Below are 17,931 nucleotides of genomic sequence, written 5' to 3' on the forward strand. Positions count from 1 at the left end.
AAAAACAAGAACATACGACATGATTTCAGAACAGTGTTTGTGACATCATTGGCATCCTGGATGTTTGAGAAGGAAGCTGAAAAACAAGAACATATGACATGATTATAGGAAACACAACACATATTTATAGGCTGATGAATATCAAAAACCATTACAAGACAACCCTGCCAATAAAAGGCATTTTTACACATTACAATGTCATGTGCTAATAACTGAAGCCGATGGAGTGTGGGAAGAAATGCGACCTACCAGATAGAGTGAGGGAAGAAATGAGACCTACCTGATGGAGTGAGGGAAGGAGTGAACTTCTGTGGCATGCCAGGATGGCGGAGAGGCTTGTGCATGAGGACCAGAGACAGCATCTTCAGCAGCCCGTCCTGGATGTCCTTCTTCAGCTGTGGGATCTGGTGGGCCAGGTCATGGAGGGCTGCAGTCAGGGCAGGGCTGGGGGAACAACAACAACATGGAGTCTAGTACACATACATGTACTCTTTTAATGCAAAATGGATTACATGTTACAGACAGCTGTAAATGTTTTTCAAAGTTTAAAGTGTACTTGTCAATGTGAAGCTTACAACTTTACAGCCCCAGCTAGTGTGCTACGCCGAAAGGCAGTTATACCGGCTATACAGATACAGATACAGAATGTATGTGGAAGGTAGGTATATTTACATTTCTGGTCATCTGTTGGGTAAGATTACCCCTCAAAAATCCGAGCCTGGTTACCAAACCTATTTTAGCTCCCGAGTCCTATATCTATTTGCGGAGAGGATGTAGAACTCAGGAAGCTAAAATAGTTTTGGTAACCAGGCTATGAAAATTCCCCTTGGCTGCCACAAAGTACAGTTATGGCATCATCACTAGATTAGTAGATAGCTTGCAGTTAACAGTGTAAAGGTTAGGTGTAACAGGTTGTTTGGTGTAATATAACCAGCTGCCAGAATGCCATGTGCCTGCAAAACTGGTGTGTTGTGCCAAAGGGCAATTATACCAGCTACACAGATACAGAAAATGATCATGTATAGTTGATAGGGGTTTTAGGCATTACCTTAGGCCGACAGCCAACATTGGTTCCAACAGTTCTTTCACCTCCTTAGCGATGCAAGGTCCCACAGCACGGGCCAGCATACTCACACAGGTGAACACAGAGGGGTCAACCACAAAGTTCTTGTGCCTCCTGTAACAGATGAGGGGGAGAGACAAGGCTTTAAATTTAACACTGGGAATTTGACCACAATAAATTATAAGTATTCTTTCTGGATTTTTGAAACTGACATGTTTGCTTTTCCAAATTACTTCTTTTCAACCATTGGATTCTTAGGGTAATTACCAGTAGTCCTACATTATAGCTACATTTTGTTTAACAATTTCTTGAGACTGGAATTAAAAATCTAATCGTTTAGCCATTTGCAAGCCTTTGTAGCCTTTTGATGCAGAAATTTGTAGTAGTTGGGTTTATATAGAGAAGGTTAAAATTCCATCTTTAATATCAGTCAGCAGCAAAGTTAGGATATAAACAGCTTGTTCTTGTGTAAAAAGGAAATAACATTCACTAAACACTATGCATCTTAAATTAAGTACAGCAGAATTCTTGTTGCAAGGTAAACCATACTTGTGTGGTGTTTCCTTCGACGGCAGTGATATTCTGACCACATCCAGGATGCGGTTCAGGTACGCGATGACTTCCTGTCGGACGGCCACAGCCAGCAGGCCGACCGCCTGGAAAGCTGTGGAGCGCTCTCGCTCTTTCTTCAGGCACCCCAGCAGGTAGCTCATGGTGTCTGTCAGGTACCTATTAAACGTAGGATACGGAATAAGCAAAGAAAAGTGTTGTTTAGCATTAAGATAAAGCAATGGAGAGCTAATCAGCACCAAGGAAAGGCACTGAAAAGCCCATGAGAACCATGGAAAGGTATAAGAGAGCCAATCAGCACCAAGGAAAAGCACCAGATAACCAATCAGCACCAAGGAAAGGCAAAGGAGAGCCAATTAGCACCAAGGAAAGGTGCTGAGGGCCAATCAGCACAAAGGAAAGGTACCAGTGAGCCAATCAGCACCAAGAAAAGGTACCAGAGAGCCAATCAGCACCAAGGAAAGGAACAGAAGAGCCAATCAGCACAAAGAAAAAGTACTTGAGAGTAAATCAGCGCAAAGGAAAGGTACCTGAGGGCCAATCAGCACCAAAGAAAGGTACCTGAGGGCCAATAAGCACCAAGGAAAGGTATCTGAGGGCGAATCAGCACCAAGGAAAGGCACTATTTGTTGGACTAGCCATCTTGGACTAGTTAACAAAGTACTTAATGATAGATATTTGATAATACTAACAGCAATATCATGTGACTTTTAAGAAATTCAGAAAATTGTGGGCTGCTTACGACTGGACGAATCTCTGTGGCTGGAATGCGGCCAGACGAGGCAGCAGCTGCAGCAACACCTGCTGGAGCAGCACATTCCTGCTGGTCCGGTACTTTAGCACCTGCTGGCACACCTGGAAGGGGGGAAACATCTCAATATCTTATCTGCAACACACATCATGTATTGTTCAAATATTTCAAACTAGAGCTAAAAAATCTCATCTTTGTCGTTTGTAATTTGTCTTGGTTTTTCTATTTTGTTGTCTGTTATGCAATGTATCGATGTAGATTGCTTCGACCTTTTACCACAAGCCAGGAAGTCAAAATGTAATATAGGCCAGCAACTTACTGTAGTCCTCATTGTTGTCTTTCATGTACATGTATGTGTTATCAATATGCTATATATTGTTGTATCACTTGTTCAGCCTTACCAGCTCAAACTTGCTCTCCATCAGTTCCCTGCAGTACCTGCTCTCCACATTGACAGGCTTGCCCTGTACCTGAGCCCCCCTCATGCCCATCCCCAGGGAGGACAGCATTGACCGCTGCCCCTGGAAGGTGGCCACGGTGGTGTGGGAGTTGGCGTGGTGACTGCTGTGGCTGGTCAGGCTCTTGGAGGACTTGAAGCCGAGGAAGGAGAACTCTTTGATGGGTTTCTGCTGGTCGTGTTGGACCTGCTGCTGGCTGATCTCCTCCATCTCCTGTCGCAGCCGCTGTACAGGGGCAATAAGCAATAGCTCTATGGAGATCAACTTCATACACAACTGTTTAGTAGCTCTGAGGAGTCAACTATATGCACAGTCTTTTATCAATATTTTTTCTTGATCACATGCTCTAAGAAAACATGTGCACAGTGTTTACAGAAATACACTTCCTGCCTATTCTGTTTACCAACTTTGGAAGCGCATAGGAATGAACACTTTTTTCTTCTTACCCCTTGTAGCAGGATGTCCTAACAATCCCTATCATTCCCACACCCAATTTCATATAGAATATCCCTGAAAAATAGTTATTTATATATGGCTTCCTTCAGTCAGTACTGACCATGGTAAAATCCTACAGCTTTGGCTATGGCTGAACAGGACGAATCTTTGAAACCCTTTCAGCATTCCCACACTCATTTTTATATAGAATATCCCTGAAAAAATAGTTTATATATAGCCTCCTACTGTCAGTACTGACCATGTTAAAATCCTACAGCTTTAGCTATGGCTGAACAGTCCTATACGAGAATGCCAGCATCTCTGCCATATAGGGCACATCTGTAAGCTGACTCAGGTCTGTTGCAGAGTTCTTGTCTCTTTGCAGTGCATCGTAAAAACTCTGAGTGGTACTTGCCCAACCACTGAACCCTACCTCTCCCTCCATGCTGCTGTTCCTGATGAGTTCATTAACGATCAGCAGTGACCCGTGGACCCTGTCATCTTTGTTCACTCCACGCTCCTTTCCTGCAGAGTCATCAAAGCCCTTCTCAGCTTCCTCATAGGTTTGCTGAAACAAGACGAAACATTCTCACAATCTTTCTCCTAAACTGTAAGATTCCCACTACAGTATTTGATTTTTAGTACCATGAAAATAAGTGACAGATTTCTCTAACAAAAGTGAGATTTAGACAGAGTACATGATGGTTTCGACAATCTTAAGACAAGAGATTGTATTTGTCCAATGCCCTTTTCACACGTTTTTTCAGTCAACAAGCTTAAGAATACCTATATTCCCTATATTCTAGCCAGACTTACCCTGTACCACTGTGGTTTCTGCATCTCTTTAGTTTCCCTCTGTGCAGTGAGAACCAGACAGGCCCGCAGCGCTGCCACTGCCCCCTCTCTGATAGCCTGTTTGGGGTCTCGAACAGCATTGAAGATATTGTCAAAGAACGGCTGCACTTGTTGAAAGAAGAACGTGGGGGCGCTCACAGCAAGCTCCCGGAGAACCAAAACCTGTAATGATAACATGGCAGAAAATTATTAATTAAATCTGTATTACATGCAGCAGAGTCTAATTCTCCCCTTCATTTGCCAAACAGTTGGATCAGTAAAAAATGGCTCACCATACACACAAAATTCCTTAAATTGCAACAAGTATTTAACTTTGTTTTGAAAGACTGATTCATACTACATGTAACATGGCATAAGATTATAAATCAAACCTATTTCCCCTATGCAATTATTTAAAAAATTTATTTTAAAATTTATTTGGATTATTTATGCAATTATCCAAACAAAAAAGGATCAGGAAATAAATAGCTCATCACAAGCACAGAATTCCTTGAATTGCAATCTACACAAGTGTTTGTTTGTTTTTCTTTTTTTCAAAAAAAATTATCCATACTCCAAGTGTTGACAGTACATACAGCAGCATGTCTTCTGCCCTCATGTCGATCTCCCTGTAACCACTCGATGGCTCTCTTCACTTCAAACTCCACGTACTCCGCCGTGAACGTGCCTCCTGCCAGCGCCAGCCGACCAACCGCCTGCGAGGCCATCTCCATGACAACGGGGTCATTGGAGGGCAGGAGGTTCCGCAGGTAGTTGGCGAAGCGACTGATGCGGGTGGAGCTGCTGCCACCATCTACACCAATCAGGCTCACTGGATAATGAAAAGGAGAGCAATTCTCTAGCTTAACCATCCCAACTTCTTAAGTCATCAGTTAATATATGGAGCCAACTAGCAACTGTACTGTAAGTGTAATGTGCAGTGGCACGATACTTTCCTATACAAAGAAATATCAAATTTGAGATAATTGAAAGCAGAGGCTGCATGTTTGTTCACTATGAGTTGATACAGACTACATTCTTATTTTTCCTTGACTGATTCCTGACTAATCCTCCAAAACAGGAAAACTGATGGCTATTCTTAAAAAAACCTTCATAAGTACTGGTTTCCTAACAGTACTTAGTTACTACTGCATATTTGCATGTCTTTTCTTTACATCCTCAAACTCTGCTTTTTTTTCATATGCAAGGACAAGCTGTTGTAAGGAATGGTATAGCACATACCGATGGCAAGTATGCCCCCCTTCTTCTCATTAGCATCAGAACTTGACACCATCTCAAAGATGTGGTGGTTGAGTTCGTCCATGAAGGCGGTGTTCTCCTCCGCAGACATCTCTCGCAGCTCTGTGGTGACGTAGTGCTGCATGTCCTTAGCCGCCTTCGTCCGCGACTCTTCATTGCGGCTCTTAAGGCCAGCAACAAACTGCGACAGCATGGCTGTTATCTCCAAGACTTGCTCTTGCTTCAGCTCAACTCATTCGGTGTTGACTGGAAAAAAATTGCATTTCGATTGTTACACAAAAAATGTGTCACTACTCAACCGTTTGCCTACCACTAGCCCACTAGAGGGAATTTATAAAAAAAATCTGAAATACAACCATACTTTGGCAGGAAGATCACGATGTTAGATGAGTATCTCAAACAAGTTGAAGCGTCACTGTCACAAGAGCAAAGCACAGTGACTGAAACCATGCTAACTGGCTCACAAGGAAGTAGCTATCTGATTTCCATGACTTTTCACAATTCTAAGACAATCTGTCCAACTGACATGAGCGTGTAAACAAGCCACACCAGTAAGTTATGTTAAGAAATGAGCATCACTCAGTCTCAGCATGCCCCATAGATAAGAATCACTGTTGATCTGGCTCGAATTAACCATAATTTGTATGTTTACAAAAGGAGATTTGAACAAGGTTACGCATTGGATAATTGCCCATGTCTTGATCTACCTCACTATAAAACATCTCTCTTGATAAGAAAAACAATGTCGACCACCAAGTGACCCGGAAGTTATTTGTACACAAATATTATTTGTATATGCACCGTTATATCGTTCGTACCTATATCTCTACTCTGTGGGAGGCAATGATCATAAAACATGTTAACTACCATGTACACTAAATTCTGCATACGAAACCGCGAAATAGGACGTATATTGTAGTTGCTCCAAGCCTATAAGCGTCAGTTCACCTTGTGCAACAAACAATCTGTTGATTTCATCGACAAACGAATCAGAGGTATACCCCCCTCCCCACCACAAGTATAGCACCGCAAGATAGACAGCCTATGCCTTATCGACAAGCTTTGCAGAATTTTGCATGTACTAGAAATAAAACCGATGCATCAAAAGACACCGTCCTGGTTTGACGACGGTGAGACGTTAAAGGTTAAACAACAAAAACGTTCCCACCTGATCAGAAATCACTTGGGAAAAGTCTTCGCCATGGTTGGATGTAACCACTTCAGAGACGGGGGTTACATAACAGTCCAGATATCTATAACGTTATCTGCCTTCCCTTGGCCTTCAAAACATCCATAATGTAGAGAAAACAAAATTTTGTTGATGAATAACTTCAAATTTGCGTTAAGATGTTCGGTTATTTGTGAAATATTGATTGTTTCCTGATACTGAAATCATCCCCGTAAAATCAGTCGTCCATTCTGGTTTCTGAAAGTCACATGACTTTTGTTTTGTTTGTTTGTTTCGCATAACCGGTAAACCGCCTTTAGGCGTAACACACCAGTTTTGTACATGTGCGTACATGTACAAGCTGCGTAAGACCGGACTGTAAGGTTTGAACCACTCACACCGGAAAGGTCCCCTACTCTTTTCGATAAGTGCGGTGGGTTCTTTAACGTGCGTGGGGTGTGGCTCTCCCAAACACGGGACCTCCATTTAACGTCCTATCCGAGGGACGTCCCTAGCTGAAGCTAGGTACTCATTTCCACCTGAGTGAAGTGAGGAAAGTCGTGTAAAGTGCCTTTCCCAAGGGCACAAGATCGGTGACATGGGCAGGGTTCGAACCCGCGACCTCTGGGGTGTGAGCCGAACGCGCTACCGACTGCGCCACACGACCCCACTAAAACGAGAATAAAGCATTTTGAGGCATAAACACCTCTATACCGCTTGAAGAAACGCTAAAACATTGACCATTTTGTTGCTTTCCATATTTAAAGTAAGAACTTGTTTGTTTATCGATTATCTATTTGTTTACAAGAGTACCAACTTTGCTGTATTCTCGCGAGAAGTACACCACCATTGCGAGACTTGGATTCGTGAGTCATTTCCACACATGGAACAGGTCCTTGTTGGAAGGTTTCGCGGACATTTATCCTTTTTCCGGCACAGATTCCTCGCCAAGATGTCTGTTACCATACCGACGGATAAAGAGGACCAAGAAGAAGTTCACAAACAACCTAACGGGACCGCTGAAGTGGAGGTTGGGACACTAAATGGACTGAAACCCAAGAAGAAGTCTGTTTTCGCCAAGTACATCCTCGCCCTTCGTCCGTGGTCGTTTAGTGCCAGTTTGACCCCTGTTCTGCTAGGCAGCGCCTTGGCGTACAGAACAACAGGAACCATCGACCCTCTACTGGTCATCATCACCTGTTTAGCCGTTATATCGGTACATGCGGCTGGGAATCTTGTCAACACTTACTATGACTTCATGAAGGGCATAGACACCAAGAAAAGTGATGACAGAACGTTGGTGGACCATATACTGGAACCCAACTCAGTAGTAGGGTTGGGGGCAACCTTGTACTGTATAGGATGCGGGTGTTTTGTGCTGCTGGTTCACTTTTCGCAGCTTAGCATGGAGCACTTGGCTCTCCTGTATTTCGGAGGACTATCGGGGTCTTTCCTGTACACGGGAGGAATGGGACTGAAGTATGTGGCACTGGGGGATGTTGTCATCCTCATCACCTTCGGTCCATTGGCTGTCCTGTTTGCATATTCTGTACATGTAGGAAAGCTTACCTTGTCACCACTTCTCTACGCCATCCCCCTGGCTCTCAACACGGAAGCAATCCTGCACAGCAACAACGCAAGGGACATGGAGACAGACAAGAAGGCAAAGGTGGTGACTCTCGCCATTCTTCTCGGTCAAACAGGATCCTACGCGCTTTATACACTTCTCTTGTTTACGCCATACATCCTGTTCGCAATTCTGGCAACAAACTTCTCAAAATGGCTGTTCCTGCCTCTTATCACCCTCCCACTGGCCTTCAGCCTAGAACGGGACTTCAGGGAACATCGGATGGCAAAAATACCTCAAAAGACAGCAAAACTGAACCTGCCCTTAGGACTGCTGTATCTGTTGGGCTGTCTGATGGCACAGCCGGGACAGCTGCCAGGATTAAGCTGATGATGATGAAATCACTTAGATAATGAAATGGTCTGTCAGTATTACATGGGAAAATACATACAGTCTTTGATTTCTAAGTTATTGTACTGTGATAGTTTGTGCATGTACCCGGTACTAGTTTGCTGCTATTTAATCTTCTTTCCAGATTTATGTAACCCTGAACAATACTAGAGCTTGTAGTTGTCAGATTGTTGCACTTTCATGGTCTTACTGTAAGGTGAGAAATTATGGAGCTTATGTTGATGTTTTTGTGAATGGCAATGTCTTGTTTTTCAAAGTTGGACAGTCGTGAAACAATCATAAAATGTGGAATAGGTATATTGTCCATATATTTATGTTATGGTATTAATATTTTGAGTCTGTATATTTGGATCCCCAGTGATTATTCCCCAGTATGGCGTACTTCAGATCTTTGATATTGGTAATGTATTGTTTCATCGTATGCCTAAGTTTCCTTCATGTAGCTTGAATAAGAATTAAGAACACATCAGTCCTTTCTACTAAAGGTACAGTGTAGCCATCATGGATAGAGCGTAAATCAAGCAAGGTGGTAGACTGAATGTATGTACATGTTGTACATGGACCAATGAATTTGAACAGCTGTTTAAGTGTTGAAACAAATATTACCAGGTTTCAACAATATAGACGTGGCCTAAAATGTTGTTTTGACCCAAGTCTTATTGTGCCAAATAATTTTTCTTATTTGGCAATTCTAATTGTGTCAGAAGTGAGGTTTATTTCATTACATGGTTCATACATAAGTAATAAAATATCCTGTGCTCTGAATCTGATGTTGTACATTGCTGTATGTGCCTCACCTCTTATACAGTAGTAGCATAAAAGTAACCAAACAATTTTGTGTTTCTCCACTTCTGTGTTTGTTTATTTCTGCATCTATTACATGAAGAATTGACTCCATATTATTTCCTTCCTAAAAACTAGGCACAACAGTGACATCTATCAAATACAGGTTTGCAGAGCCAGTCTTGCCTTGGTGTGGGAATGCTTCCATCTGCTAAATGACCATAACAAATCTGAGATTGCATAATTGACAGCACTTATTACTGACTTACGTATCATCAGAACTTATCTCGTAATGTCACAGTTGAGATGATGATACAATTAACCTTTATCTGACTTCACTTGCCCAATGTGCTTCAGTCAGAAACCTGTATTAGTACTACCACAAGAGTCTCAATGCACCACAAAACTGCAGACCATACTTTATGCTTCCTCATTTTAAATTACACATTTGGCACTTTGAGACATCCTATCTGAACATTAGGTTAATAATATTAGAACATTCTACCAAACACAAATACATGTACCAAGCTCCCTAGCTAGGGCACATCAACTGCTGTAGTGGATGGGTACATCATGGCAGAAGCCACACCTATTGGGAAACATAACTGCCAAATTACTATTTTTGTTCTTGTATAAAGCTCATGTTAGTTTTGAGTTTAAAGTAATAATTAGCTAAAAGTTAAAACAGGCCAATCTTGAGGCATCATTTTCTACTAATGACATATTCTACTTTTCCATCTAAAACAGCTATTGGAAATTGAGAATAAAGAAAATTATTTCTTACAATTTATTAATTGTAATAGGGTCAGGAATATTGTGAAAAAGACCATTCTTTCATACACTTGTTTGTCACCATTACATCCATTGTGAAATAAACCTTTATGATATATTTCTAGCAGAGGGAGATTTATTTCACCTCAATCACACCATAATCTCTCATTCCTCTTTGCACATTCAATTTTGACAAGTTCTCGTCTATCTAACTCTGGTACATTCTTACATGCACTTCTGCCATTTTACTGGATGAATCACATGGATACATCTCTACAGCTAAAATAAATATGGTTTCAGTTGTCATCATTTTTCTCCATTCTGGCCGTCCTCTTGAGGTTGATTGTTCACCTTGGGTTTAGGAGCCTTAAGTGCCTGTAGAGTGAAGAGATAGGATAAGTGATGAAACATGGGAGGAGTCTATGTTGCATTATCTCTACAGTAACTCTTGCACTTTTTGTAGGGTACAGGTGTGGAATTTTACTTGAGGATTTAGTTTCACAATTAACATAAATGTTGGCTGGCCAAAGAAAGCCTAAAATGGCCTTGAAGATGAGTAAAATCTTCACATTACTATTTTTTGCTAACAAACATTTCCTACATAATATTGACATTTCCATTTTTTTCTTAGTAAGGATGGGAATAAGGAATTTCCTTACCTTCTTAACAAACTGAGGTAGAACAAAAGAGGCTCTATGGATATCAGCATTGTAGTATCGTATGTTGAGCTCTTCCAGCTGTTCTTCTGTGAATTTTCTCACAGGATCCATAAAATTGGTGTCCTGTACAGCAGAAAAAGGGATAATCAGCAATGCAAGTCAAGAAGCCTACATGTATATTTGTGAGTGTTTGAACAAAATGGACCATATGGTTATTATTAAGGGAAAGACTACTGATATATTGATGGCTAAGATACAGTGCAAAAAGTATCTGTCAGAATACTGAAGGTACACATGTAGACACATCTTCTTCATTCTTTATTTCAGGCATTCAGGGCCCATATAAAAGTACTTGTACTTGTACTTGTACTTGTTGAGGTCTCCTCGAGTCAGTCGTTCGAGTGGCCTGCGCACAGAACTCGTCTCTTCCTCAACAGTCCTCTCCACTCCTTCCTACATGTATCTCTTGCTAATTCCTTTAACTCTTCTAGACTGGTACTGGGCCTCCCTAAGATCAGCACAGCATCTTCCAGGACACAGTTATTCCATGACTTCCTAGGCCTTCCCCTAGAGCGTCGCCCATAGTTCGGTTTCCAATCTAGTAGATACCTGGGCAGCCGCTCTTCAGGCATTCTTACAATGTGCCCAAACCACCTAAGCCTGTTGAAAGCTACGGTTGTGGCTATGTTCACTAACTGTGCCTGCAGCAGTACATCACTGTTCCGTACCCGGTGATACCATCTGATGCGGAGGATACGGCGCAAACAGCGTTGATGTAACGTTTCAAGTCTCGCTATCTGCACCTGGGTAGTAGTCCAAGTTTCACTACCGTAGGTAAGTATGGTAACAACAGCAGCATTGTATATCCGAAATTTTGTCGACTGAAGGATGTTCCTGTTGTTCCAGATCTTACCAAGTAAGTTAAAAGCACCAGAAGCTTTCTGAATCCGTTTGGAAATTTCAGAGTCAATTGTCCCGTTACTGCTGATTGTACCTCCCAGGTAAGTAAAGTGAGTAACCTGCTCCACGGGATATCCATCTACCGTGATCCTGAGTGTGCTTTCTTCAGTGTAAGGTTGCTGTGCAATATGCTTGCCGACTGTCATAGCTTGCGTCTTTTTGGCGTTGGCCTTAAGTCCCGCAAGAGCACTGTTTTTGCATAACAGATCAGTTGTCTCCTGTAGACCCAGTTTCTTGTTGTCAAGTAAAGCCATGTCATCAGCATAGTCCGTATCCAAAACAGAGACCGACGGCTTGCCATGACTATCCCGCTGCAACACTGCACCTGTACTGATTTGTTTGCTTATCTCAGTTAAGTGTGCTGCCAGGTTTATGCAAACATTAAACACTGGGGGCCCTTGAATGTCCCCTTGTCCAGTCCCAGATGTCACATCGAACCAGTTTGATTCCTCTCCGTTCACTCTCACTGCACTGACAGTCTTGTGGAAGAAGGCCTGCAAAACCCTGATGTATTTCCCTGGCAATCCATAAAAAGCAAAGGCCTTCCAGATAAATTCACGGTTGATGCTGTCAAAAGCAGCTTTAAAGTCAATGAAGTTAATGTACAGGGGAATATTAAACTCGATGCTGTTATGAATGATAGTTCGCAAGGAGTAAATCTGGTCGATGCACGATCTATTCTTCCTAAAGCCACACTGATTGTCCCTCAGTAGATTTTCCAGACCCTCATTCAGACGTCCCAGGACAATAATTTGAAAGAGCTTTGAGGCAGTTGATCTAAGCGTTATACCTCGATTGTTGGCGCAGTGTGTAGTATCCCCCTTTTTTGGTAATACAACAATTATGCCTTTGGACCAATCCTCGGGGATAGCCTCGCCATGCCAAATCTTGGCGAAGAGAGTTTCCAGGGTTTTCGTCAAGCCAGGTGCACCATATTTCAGTTGCTCATTGAATACACCGTCCACGCCTGGAGTCTTGTGGTTCTTCAGTCTTTTCAAGGCGTTCTGAATTTCCTCAACTGTCGGCGGGCCATCCTCCTCCCCAAGATATTGAAAGCAAGGTATACCTGGTAAACTGTCTAGTACTGTTAGGTCAACACTGTCTTGTGGAGGGTTCAGCAACTCAGAAAAATGCTCAGCCCAGCGTTCTCTTTGGGATTCAGGATCGGAAATTAGCTTGCCAGATTAGCTTGCCATATAAAAGACAAAATACAAATAGAAAAGACAAAGTACACATAATAACAACAGTTAAAAATAAGACTATGAGTACAGATATACCCAGATATTGCAGAAGAATCTGTTGCGGAAGATTGCATCTGATTTGAGAACTAGAAATTGTACAGACAAGATATGTAGCCATGACAAACCAAGGCATACGTGTGCATGTAATTTTTGTACCTTACTAGCATGAATCAAATGGCATGAAATGAAGACTGACCGGGTTTGTACTGCAAAGTACGAAGCCTATCTGGCCGCTGGGGTAGGTTGGAATGGTGCAGTAACTATAGTCCACATGCTGGTACAGGCTGCTACAGAACTCCTGCATGTCTCGGATCAGGTCCAGGTGAAGCCACATGCACTCCCCTGGAGGTAAACAAGTAAATATATCGATTAACACACTAATGAAAAGACTTGACTGAAAAGAGATTCTTCTAGTAAAGGTGTGGGAGTAGAAAAATCTGAACACAACACAAATACATGTATTAGTACCCACTTGTTAATTTTTTTTTAGAATAGCTTGATGGGTTTTGATCTACACCTCTCACTCTCTCACTAAAAAACTAACACCTCTCACTCTCTCACTAAAAAAACTAACACCTCTCAGTCTCTCATTAAAAAAATACACATCACTCTGGACTCAGAATGTTGTACAAGTATGTCAGCAAATGAGGCCTCTTCTGTATCTACCTTACTACTTTCCATGGATGTAATACAGACAATGTCACATTAATTGTTCCAACAGTTTATATCATCTCAATGTAATTGACTCACCCTGTGTGCAGACGATCCCACCAGGCCTGAGGGCTTCCTTCATCAGTTCATAGTAAGAACGTTGGAACAAGGCTTCAGCAGGACCTAAACATACACATGTATGCACTTAGACAGACTCTTCTGCCATTCCAGTTTAATGTGATCAATATACAGCAAGTACTGCAATCAATATACAGCAATACAACCCTATTGAAGCAAAGGAAAACAAGAAGTAAGAGACACAAGCAGTTTGATATTTACCTATGGGATCAGAGGAGTCAGTGATGATGATGTCAAAAGACCCTTTGTTCTTCTTCATGAAGTCAAACCCATCCCCGATGTTCACAGTCAGTTTGGGGTTGTCGTAGCCACACGCCATCTTAGGGAGGAACCTCTTGGACACCTCAATCACTTTCTATAAAATTCAACGAAATAAAATGCAATACATTGAAATATTCTACTTAGAAAATTTTGACTGGCACACTTTGCAAGTTATAGATGTTTCAAAATCTTACCCTTAGAGGTCAAAATGACAATGTTTCCATTCCTACAACAGAAAAGGATACAATTTGGACAAGATTTGGACATGATCTTCATTGTCCATTTATGTTTTACATGTATTCTGTAAGTCCAATATTTCAAACTTGCTGCAACAAAAATAAAGCCAATCAACCTTTTTCTGTAGGTCAAAAATAATTAGCAATCTGCCATTCAAGAAAGTAGGTCAATGGATTGAGTATCTAGGACAATATTTATGGTCTTGCTGATAACAGGGATGATTAGGACTATCTAGGTCATACCTTTGTGAATATGAATATCTTAACTGCCAGAAACAATGGTCACAGATGATAATCAACAGTGTGTAATAATAACAGTAATATGACAATTGCTTGCCCTATTTCAGCCATATATTGTAATAAATTGTTCCAAAAGCTCATTTTCTCATTTTCTCATGACCATTGTTTTCTTCTGTTACATGACATTTTACATATCGGCATTCAAGATTCTTTCAATATTTCCTAACTTTTGCAAATGAATCCCAAACCAACACCAATATCCTTTCTGTAAATGTTCTTACGTCGTCTATCTCACACTGCACCACTGACTCCACACAGGAATGTTTGGCGATCTCCCTCAGCACCCCTCCATCACCTCCTCCTATTAACAGCACCTGGACAGAACAAGGAGGGTATGAACATCAATAAGGTATTCAGTAACGTACAGTTTGTATATTCTGTATGTAATTTGCCACATACATATATTCTGTGTGTAGGATGAAGTTATCCACTCATGTATTTAACTTTATTAGACCTTTAGTTGTAGAAGACCATACAAAAGTCCCTGTACTTTTTGTTGTGTCAATAAAGAATCTCCTATAACAAATGAGCAGTACAGTAAATTAGAGTACAAATATAAGAATAGGTATGTTGTCTCTAACACACTAATGGTGACAACATTAAAACATCTGACTGAAGATCACCTTACTCACTTTATTCCATGTACATGTATCAAGCAAAGTGAATAAATCAACAGTTTGTAATCAAACACCATCCGGCCCAACGTCAGACTTGATTTAATGGCAATCATGGACAATACAATGTCAGCTTCCATTTAAACATATTTATGACACCGATGAATAATGGCTTGTACACCTGTAGGCTCTTATTAGGAGATCGGTCAGCGTAGTACTAGTAGTTAAATCTAAAAGGTTCACACAATCAAATATCTTTGGTTTAATAATAAAGTGGGTGAAACCAACCTTTTTTGGGTTGGGATGGCTCATGAGGGGCAGGTGTGCGATCATCTCCTGGTAGGAGAACTCGTCCCTCTCTGTACACTGGATCACTCCGTCCAACACAAGCACGTTCCCATATGTCTTACTGTCAATAGGAAACAAAAGATGCAAGAGCTATTCAGGAAGTGGAGGTGCCATAATATTACACCTTAGGAGCCTAATAGGAGGAGTTTGTTTACATTCTAGTATCCTCAATCCTATACTGTATCAACCTGGGAAAACTATTTTTGGGAGCTGTAAGTGTGTTGAAGATGACATCCCCACCTACGAAAACCCGTCGACCTTTGATAATGAATATGGCAACTATGTAACACTTGCTACTGAAGATTTGCCACAGATCTCACAAGCTACAAGTACAAGGTCTGCAACCGAAATCCACCCCAAATCAACATCTGATTCTGGAGTACAGCCCATCGTCACTACTTCAGGAATCGTGTCGCGATCTGAATCTGGTAGTTTGTGGTGGTGCATCTTGTACAGGCTGTTCTAGAGGCAACCATAATTACCTTCGCCAAGAAGGTTATGTTTTCAGTAGCGTTTGTCTGTGGGTATGTGTGTGTGTGTGTGTGTGGTTTAGCAAGATAACTCGAGAAGCAGTGGATGGATTGGAATGAAACTTGGTAGGTAGGTAGGTCTTCATGAGACCTAGAAATGATTAGATTTTGGGCCCCCTGGCGGCTTTCCTAGGTACTGCAGCAGAACTTCCGGTTTTGATATCTCGTGATCTGGACATGCTAGGGTCACGAATTTTGGATGGCAGATAGCTCTTGGGATAGGGAAGAAGTGACATGAGTTTGGGCCCCCTAGCGGCTTGTTCTGGAACTGCAGGAGCATTTGTTGAAAAATTCTCGAAGGAGGATAACTCAAGAACCGGTTGACGGATTGTCGTGATTTTTGGTATGTAGGTAGTTGAAGTGATGCTTGACATGATCAGATGACAATTATGCAAATCAGGAGCTAATTTGCATAATTAATGAGGAAATTCTATAAATCTGCTTTGTTCGATAATAGAACTATGAAACACTTGTGACATCACTTGTGAGAACGAGAGAAAACATCTGAGGATATAGATTATGTAAATGAGGACCTAATTTGCATAATAAATGGAATTTTTTTATAATTTCATAGTTGTAACTGCTGGGAATTTCATACTTACCACATTTGGAAGTTAAGTGAAGGTGAGCATCGATAAACATAATTTATTCAAATCATGACCTCATTTGCATAATTTATGAGGAAGTGCTATAATAGCATTTTTGTTAAGATAAGGCTGTCATTGGGTGGAGAATATGATCAACTGATATAATCCATGCAAATGGGGCTCTTATTTACAAAATCAATGATTAAAATTTTATAATTTGTCAACCACAAGGGTTAACATCATTTGGCGAAGGTATGAGATCGTGGAACTCTTGTTATTAATAATAAATGTCAGAGATGTGAAATAATTCCACAAATATGTTGAAAAGTGGAACTAAATTACAATCACATGGAGATTTTTTTTCAATTAAAATATTTCAATTTTTGGTGAAAAATGTTACGTAATGCCCCTTTAAGTTTAACTGTTATTTTAAGGTGGGAAAATGATGTTCCCAGAACTGTTGGAATGCACAAAGGTGTAAGCAAATTATGAGATTACTGGACCTATAGCTACTTGGCGTAGACAAGGAACTGAGCTTGATTTTAACCTCCCTGGCATAGGGGACAGGAGAAATCTGTCTTACCTTCTGAAGACCAGCACATCTTGGTACTTGGACCTCTCGTGGTAGAGAACTTCCTCGACTTCTAAACTCATAGACTGGCCGGGCCACAAGGGGCTCAACTCAGAGAACCACCCGTTTCTGATGGCGTCCATGGTAAAACAACGAAACTACAGAGTTTTAAAGACCTTTGAAACAGACGGCTGATTTCACACGTGTACTCTCCGTGCCTGTCTCAGCCGGTCTCACGTGAACTGTGACCTTTGCCCTTTAGGTCTCGCACCGCAGTTTATGTACTGGTATTTAATACCTGATGTCACTATTGATAGCACAATATACAGCTGGCATTGGTGTTACTCGAGGTCAACTTTGCACTTACAGTTATTCGAGGTTAAGGGGACATGGCCTGGATTACGGACTAGAATAATGCAATCATATCTATCAAGGGGTTATGAGAGTATTCAAGCATCACTTTAGTAAACCGCGGTTATTGACCTAGATTCGACTGAAATGATCTGCCTGAAACTTCACGTAGATTTGACAACGTGACCGTGTGTGAGCTTTGTTCGGTGGCACTGATGCCACACGTTCTTGACGGCGCCAGCGTGCACTCTTCTATAACATAATGGGTGTTATTCAATGGGGCCATCACTGACAATGCCTTCACAAGGTCCGACATGAAATAATTGATGAATGTCCATCGATGCATGAGGACGCTTAGATGATAAAGTTCCGATTATGCTACGGCTAAGAAATAAACAGATGACATTTATCGG

General features: G+C 41.4%; 3 protein-coding genes across 3 annotated transcripts in view; 1 reads left to right on the top strand and 2 right to left on the bottom strand.

Annotated features, from left to right (window-relative positions):
* Positions 1 to 6,587, bottom strand: part of LOC109479983 (serine/threonine-protein kinase mTOR-like) — a 113,571-nt gene extending 106,984 nt beyond the window's left edge. Inside the window, exons 1-10 of the mRNA XM_019782063.1 lie at positions 6,540 to 6,587; positions 5,354 to 5,617; positions 4,708 to 4,943; positions 4,094 to 4,294; positions 3,711 to 3,845; positions 2,786 to 3,067; positions 2,376 to 2,488; positions 1,613 to 1,792; positions 1,049 to 1,177; positions 281 to 444 (exon numbers count right to left, since the gene is read on the bottom strand). Of these exons, the coding sequence (XP_019637622.1) occupies positions 281 to 444; positions 1,049 to 1,177; positions 1,613 to 1,792; positions 2,376 to 2,488; positions 2,786 to 3,067; positions 3,711 to 3,845; positions 4,094 to 4,294; positions 4,708 to 4,943; positions 5,354 to 5,564 (1,651 nt within the window). The 5' untranslated portion in view covers positions 5,565 to 5,617; positions 6,540 to 6,587. The remainder of the gene's footprint in view (positions 1 to 280; positions 445 to 1,048; positions 1,178 to 1,612; positions 1,793 to 2,375; positions 2,489 to 2,785; positions 3,068 to 3,710; positions 3,846 to 4,093; positions 4,295 to 4,707; positions 4,944 to 5,353; positions 5,618 to 6,539) is intronic.
* A 647-nt stretch (positions 6,588 to 7,234) lies between these two features.
* On the top strand, positions 7,235 to 9,574 carry LOC109480162 (ubiA prenyltransferase domain-containing protein 1-like). Its single transcript, XM_019782324.1, has one exon. The coding sequence runs from the start codon at positions 7,423 to 7,425 to the stop codon at positions 8,494 to 8,496; it is 1,074 nt and encodes a 357-aa protein (XP_019637883.1). The 5' UTR covers positions 7,235 to 7,422; the 3' UTR covers positions 8,497 to 9,574.
* Positions 9,575 to 9,638: 64 nt separating this feature from the next.
* Positions 9,639 to 17,409, bottom strand: LOC109480166 (spermidine synthase-like). The gene is made up of 8 exons (XM_019782329.1): positions 17,180 to 17,409; positions 15,420 to 15,540; positions 14,739 to 14,831; positions 13,922 to 14,075; positions 13,682 to 13,765; positions 13,128 to 13,273; positions 10,731 to 10,853; positions 9,639 to 10,446 (listed from the first exon to the last, which is right to left on the bottom strand). Exons 1-8 carry the CDS (start codon positions 17,308 to 17,310, stop codon positions 10,378 to 10,380), a joined length of 921 nt encoding a protein of 306 aa, XP_019637888.1. The 5' UTR covers positions 17,311 to 17,409; the 3' UTR covers positions 9,639 to 10,377.
* Positions 17,410 to 17,931: the final 522 nt, after the last annotated feature.

The sequence above is a fragment of the Branchiostoma belcheri genome, unplaced genomic scaffold, assembly GCF_001625305.1.
Source record: "Branchiostoma belcheri isolate BF01 breed outbred unplaced genomic scaffold, Haploidv18h27 scaffold5, whole genome shotgun sequence".
Lineage (NCBI taxonomy): Eukaryota > Metazoa > Chordata > Leptocardii > Amphioxiformes > Branchiostomatidae > Branchiostoma > Branchiostoma belcheri.